At 37.2% G+C, this 6,680-nt stretch overlaps 1 protein-coding gene across 1 annotated transcript in view; it reads right to left on the bottom strand.

The window, feature by feature from the left end:
• Positions 1 to 373: 373 nt before the first annotated feature.
• The window catches only part of SH3GL2 (SH3 domain containing GRB2 like 2, endophilin A1), a 176,531-nt gene continuing 170,224 nt past the window's right edge, over positions 374 to 6,680 (bottom strand). Inside the window, exons 8-9 of the mRNA XM_049769383.1 lie at positions 4,561 to 4,691; positions 374 to 1,923 (exon numbers count right to left, since the gene is read on the bottom strand). Coding sequence (XP_049625340.1) covers positions 1,724 to 1,923; positions 4,561 to 4,691 — 331 coding nt within the window. The 3' untranslated portion in view covers positions 374 to 1,723. The remainder of the gene's footprint in view (positions 1,924 to 4,560; positions 4,692 to 6,680) is intronic.

Below are 6,680 nucleotides of genomic sequence, written 5' to 3'. Positions count from 1 at the left end.
TTGTATTTTTATATCTATTTCTTTTCAAGCATGAAAGAAAACAAAAGACTGATTAAAATAATATATTTTATTTCACCCTCTGAACATTATATTCTTCTAATAATACCAACATTTAAAATGTCTCAACTTCTGCAAGACATACTTTTTCCCACTTTTGAATCTCTCTCCTATATCTCCTCCTTTTCCTGGGGTTATCAAGAAGTTACCAGTGTCCCACTTGATTCTTAAAAATAATTTTCTATATACAGAATAGATGAGCTTTGAATATATTCTGGTTTGTTGTATCAGAAGGCAATGAAGACCATGAAGAGTTCTAGTGTACCTATAGTCTGAATAAGAGAACTTGTGTGAAATAAAAGACTGGAGCCGGTGGTTCTGTCTTCAGCAATATTTATTGGAAACAGCAATGCTTCCCATAGTAAGAGTTTATACATTAAGCAGTAAGATTTGCTTTTCACTCCACATGATCCACTACTGCAGGTGGCACATCCGAAGCAGCACATTATATCTCTGAAAGAATCTGTACAGCTATATAAATAGAACTCTGAATACCTAACAGGACTTTAATGACTGATACCAAAAAATAGGACAAAAGAAACACTCATAAGTTTACTCACAATACTATACACACAAAATGAAGATGAAATAGAAGAGAAGAAATGAAAGGAATGACTGACTAGAAAAAGGTTTTTGCATATGCAGCCACACACATCTTAAACTGCTAAGCACAAAATCATCTTTATTTGGTCCTCATTGAGGGCAGAATATGCATAAACGATGTTCAAAGAACACAAGGTGAACATGGAGAGTAAAGTTATTTACTATTTTAATCTATGAACTAGTGAGAAAATGGTCTATGATGTTTTTTCTCTTTGTCTCTTGTCAAATGGACTCTTGAAACACGTACTTCATAAATAAAGGTGAATATATTTGTTCCCCACCCTTGTATCCTTCAGAAATGGCCTAAATACAATTCTGTACAGCAAGTTATAAGTTTTGAAATCATCTCTTCCCAATTCTTCACGTGGAAGACTCTCCTTTTATCCACTCTTACAGTATGCTGATTGCTAACTGTATTACATAGAAATAAAATGGGAATCCCCCCTGATATTAATAGCAGAGAAGGAAGGAGCTGGCTGTACCTCAGAAGTAGGCGTATATGGGGTGGGGAACAAAAGTGACAGTTTTCAGAGAAGGTTTTGTACCCACACTCAACACCTTTCTACTGATAGCATCAAGAGACTAAATGCATTCAGACCAGAAGATAATTGCTGGTGAGGGAGACTTTCTTCAACAATACTTTATATTCACATAATAGGGCAGGGGAAAGTATGAAAGCAACAACTTTCTCCTATTAAATGGAGAACCTGAGACCTTGAGATGGCCTGTGAATAATAGATAATCAGTGGAATGGATTTTCTGTGACGTGGCTCATAGTCATATTCTAAAAACCCACATCCTCCTGAGAACTGTGTAAACAGCACTAATGGCTGGTCTCAGATGGTAGTTAAAAAGCTCATGCCATGCCTACCAGGCTAAGAAGATACCATCCAGCGCCATGACACTTGTGAACTTGCACAAGTTAACCAAAGATATTCAGTGGGGCTTGATGACTTAGACCACTGCGACCTGCACTTGGGTTGTGTTGTAAGCAGCATTACCAAAGCAGTGGTTAAACTTAACTATCTGGGTCAAGAGGAGGTGAGCCAGCCAACATAGCATCCTAATGGGGCAGAGGAACAAGAATTTCCACATAATTGATTGGGAAGAAGCCTGACTGGCCATGAAGCATCCCCTCATACCAGTTCTCATCGATTTGATTAGTGAGCGTGATGATGTCACCCTCCTTAAAACCCAACTCCCCTTCATTTTCGGGTTCAAAGTCGTACAGAGCTCGACAGCAGGGCTGATCCATCTGGGCACCTGGGAGTAAGAGCAAGAGAGAAAAACACAAAATGACAAGGGAAATTTAACTCATATTTTCTGCCCACTGCTCCTGTCTGGCTTGCTGGCCCCTTTGTGGCCTCTCCAACTCCTCTTCCTATAGAGCTAGCCTACCGTGGCTATTCTCCAGTGTTTACCATGGGACATCTGCCTTCTATCAGTCTTCAAAAGCATCTATGATTTCTGAAGTTTTTGGAATCCTTTTTCCATTTTCAGCATGAAAAATGAGCATGTGATAAAAACAACATACTTCATCAAGGTTTGCCTTCATGATGATGGCCAGAGATGGGAGACAGAATGACTTCAGGAGTTTACAATGAGATTTAGTTTATTAATATAAATTATATAATTAATTTATAATAATATTAATCACATATTGCTTTAGATGATATTAACATAATATATAATATTAATATATATTACAAATTCTGACACAGCCAGAATTCTATGTTAGCACTTTAAAATCTTTACACATAAAAAATTGCGGTTATTTGATGGAAAATTATTTGTATCCTCAGACTTACAATTATTTTTACTTTGTAAAAATAATTTCATGGTTGGAGAGATAGTATAGTTAATAAGGTGCTTGTTTTGCATGCTGCTCGTTAGAATTCAAATCCAAGAAACATATATGGGCCCCTGAGCATAGTCAGGACTGTTCCATGAGTATAGATCCAGAAAGAAATACTATAAATGCTGAGCACTGTTGGGTCTGGCCCCCAAACTAAAAGTAATAGTAATATGATGATGATGATGATGATGATGATGATAATGATTCTGGTTTCAGGAAGTCTGATATAATATAATGGAAATAAAATATAAAATACTGGGGCTAAAAAGTGGCCAGAGCAGTAGCACAGGCTGTAAGGCGTCTGCCTTGAACATGCTAGCCTAGGATGGACCGTGGTTCAATCCCCCAGCGTCCCCAAGCCAGGAGCGATTTTTGAGTACACAGCCAGGAGTAACCCGATCATCACCAAAACAAAACAAAACAAAACAAAACAAAATACTGGTGCTGAAGAGATAGTACAATGGGTGCTTGCCTTTACAAGGCTTACCAGGATTTTATTCCTGGCACTCCATATGGTCCCCTGAGCACTTCTAGGAGGATTTCTGAGTGCAGGGCCAGGAGTAAACTGCTGCGTATCACTAGGTGTGGCTCAAAAACAAACAACAAATCAACAACAAAAATTACAAAATACTGAGTCTAAATTCTTAGTTGTATGAACTTGGGGAATGTACTTCACTCTCCATTACTTTGTCTGAAAATAAAAGTGGAACTTCATAGTACACTGTGATTATTAAATGAGATTATGTAAAATTTAAGTAGCTATACTTTTGGAATGTTACCTCTATGTCAGGGTGGCCTTTGAGGATATGGAAAATGAAAACTAATTTACTCTTATTTGAGTAAATTAATGAATGAAAATTTATTTTAAAAGGAGTCACATATGTTTGGTCAAGTAAAGGACCCATAATAAATATGTGCTCCAACTCAAGTAAATGCATACAATTCCCAAGAAATGTTTCTGAAGGGAAACCCTATAATTTTCTTTAATTAGAGAAAAAAGCAATTTAAAAAGTAGCAAATAAAAAATTAAACACAAGTTGTTGACTTCTGGGCAAGGAAAAGTGAGTGCATTATTCTTCTATTCTTCTGTGTATAGTCTTTCCAATGAACTTCTAAGAGCCACAATTTGTTTCTAGGACAGTAGAAGAGTAGAGGAGGGCTGAGAGAACAGAGGCCCCCTTGCCACAGCAAACCTCAATGTTTCCCATTGCAGACTCTTCAGAGCATCTCATCAAAAACTTCCTATTGCAGTAATTACATAGTAGAATTATGGAACATAAAATAAAGGTACTTATTTTTAAAATGCATATCCAGCACAAGATTGGTTTCTTTTCTTCAGTGCACAAATGTCAAACTAGAAATGCATTGTAAGCACAAGTTTATATAAAATTGGAGGTTGAAGTGGATAAGGAGTGAAAAGTGCTGAAGAAATACATTATTGAAAATATATCCAGGTTCCTAAAAGTAGGCTGTTTGACCTGATAGAAACAAATATCAGCTTTTATTGTAGCAACCAAATATTCCAGAATACAAGGAACTCGTTGCAAAGTGAGGGTAAAAGGAAAGCTAGCAGATGCTGAGATCCATGATGTAGTTCTTGGCAAATACATAATTTATATGCTCAGTGATTAAAGAAATCCAGCTTGAAAAGTTCCAACTACAGCTTTCTATGGTCTATACAAGGGTGTATATGGGAGAATAATGCCCAAGGGCATTCAGTTTCATGCAAGCTAGAATCATAAGGGGGGGTAAAACATAAAAAATCATTTACCTTCACCTTTACATGCAACAAGTTCACATGTAAAGTTCAAAATTAAACATTAGGTGCTGAGGAGCATACAGAAAATAAAAAAGGTAGAGAAATGAGGGAAGATGCGGTAAAGATGAATGAGAAAAGAAATGATTCCTTTCAAAGTTTCTACCTGGCAAAATCACTTCATATGAAATAAGTTGCTTCGTAATAAGCCAGATTGAGAAGCCCCTATAAATTCTGGTAATGTGTCATCAGGAAGCATCCCAGGGGTGCTGCAGGCCTTATCTCTTACCTGTAGGTTTGGGGGTGCCTGTGTGGGAGAGGCCTCCATTGGGTTGAGTATTGTCTCCTGTTGGAAATTCCAAGCTCATTCGTGGTTTAGGCTGATATTCCCTTCTAGGCTGAGATGAAGCATGCCTTATTCTGTATTTAAAAGAGAAAAGGAGCTGAAATTTAATATACCTACATTTAAGAAGCAACAGGAAAAGCGATCAACATTTAGGAAACTCTAGGAATTGGGTCACCACCAATTAACCATTGTGAAACAGGGGAGATCTGAAAAAAATCCTTTTATTTTAATATTTTTTCTGCTTTCAATAATATCTTCTATGGTCATCCCCTCAACATCTTCAACCTTTTCACAAGCACCTCACTTTCTCATTTATTCAAAGCTAATTTTACAAATATGTGCAATATGATATGCCAGGAACACAGAGATGAACAGACAATGTTTTTTACCTTCATAGAGCTTATGGTATGTGGGAAGACAAGATTATAAAAAACCGATACCATAATGTGCAATGAAGGCTACTAAAGGGACATGCACAAAATGCTATAGCAACAAGGAGTCAGCATGTATTAGTCCACCTGTCCATTTACATAGAGAAAAACTGTAGCGAAGTAAATAAAAGAGATAGAAGTTACTGCATCCTGGAATTATAAAGATGATTCCAGTATAGTTATTCTTTGTATATATTAAGGGATTTAGAGAAAAAATGGAGAAAGCTCTTTATGCTCTAAGGACAGTGAATATTTTCTGATATTTAAGACACAAAAAATAATAGGAGAAAGGTATAAAGATAGCCAGTAATACAAACTACGTATCTCCAAGTATTCTCCATAGTGTGAGATGTTCATTAAACACAGTAACCGATACCAAGAATGAGAGACTCGAGGGTAAGATGTTTGTAAGAAAACAATGACTCAGCTTATTTCAGAGGCAAAAAATATGGCTGTTCATTTGTAACAGATGTCACAAAGACATACTAGTCATGTAAAATTTTCAAGTTCTTTAAGATATTCTAGAGGCTTCAAAGTATTAAACATACTTTTCAATTTCTTCTTTCCAATTATATTTTTTGAGTGGTGGGTGGACACCCAACAATGCTCTGCATTATTCCTGGATCTGCACTCAGAAATTACTCCTGGCAGGCTCAAAGGACCAAATGGGGTGCCGGGGATCTAACCAGGTTAGCCACATGCAAGACAAATGCTCTCAACCTGCTATGCTACTCTGGCCCCTCCAATTTTTATGTAAGCACTATTATTTCAAATACTGTTAATAACTCTTTAAAACATACAAAGTTCCACCTTCGCATGCACTACCATTGTTATTGTTCTTCCACCAATGGTATTAGACACATTTTTCCTAAGGTGTACTGAGAAAACAAGCATAATCAAACCACTAATCAAATAAGTCACTGAGAAGTTAAGGATGGACACACTAAACTGTGGGATAATTTCCCACAGTGCAAAATAGACTGGAAGCTGTTTCTGTTTGCTTTTGGGGGGGGGTCATACCCAATAATCACCAGGGCTATGCCTGATTCTGTGCTCAGGAATCACTCCTGCATTGCTTGGGGGAACAAATGCAGTGCAGGAATGGAATGGAATCCTCTAAGCAGGCAAAGCAAGAGCCTACACCCTATCCTACCTCTCCAACCCTAGAGGATTATTTGTTTGTTGTTGTTTGTGGCCATACCCAGTGGCACTCAGGGTTTATTCCTGGTATGCATTATGGGATCATTATTAGAGGAGCTCGGAGACTGTATGCAGTGTCAGGAATTGAATCTGGGTTGGCAGTGTGCAAGTTAAGTGTCATAGATGCTGTACTATATCTCCAGTTCTGTTTGGTACATTTAATCATTTACCAGCTTTGATCTGGCCATTAGCTATGAATAGAGGATTTTGAAGTTATCCTTTGTTGTACATACTTTAGCAAAATCACACTATTTAATTTACATAAATAAACTAACAAAGAGTAGACCACTGCAGACTATTTCCCCCAACTCCTGGGAGCCATTTTTTTTAACTAATAAAGCCTATTGAGGAATATATCTGAGGAGGCGAATTAGGCACTAAAGTATCTCCCTTAGATAGTTGGGGGACTTTATCACCACTGAGAAAAACATA

This window comes from Suncus etruscus, chromosome 1, assembly GCF_024139225.1.
Source record: "Suncus etruscus isolate mSunEtr1 chromosome 1, mSunEtr1.pri.cur, whole genome shotgun sequence".
NCBI lineage: Eukaryota > Metazoa > Chordata > Mammalia > Eulipotyphla > Soricidae > Suncus > Suncus etruscus.
This window is presented reverse-complemented; position numbering and strand designations above follow the sequence as displayed.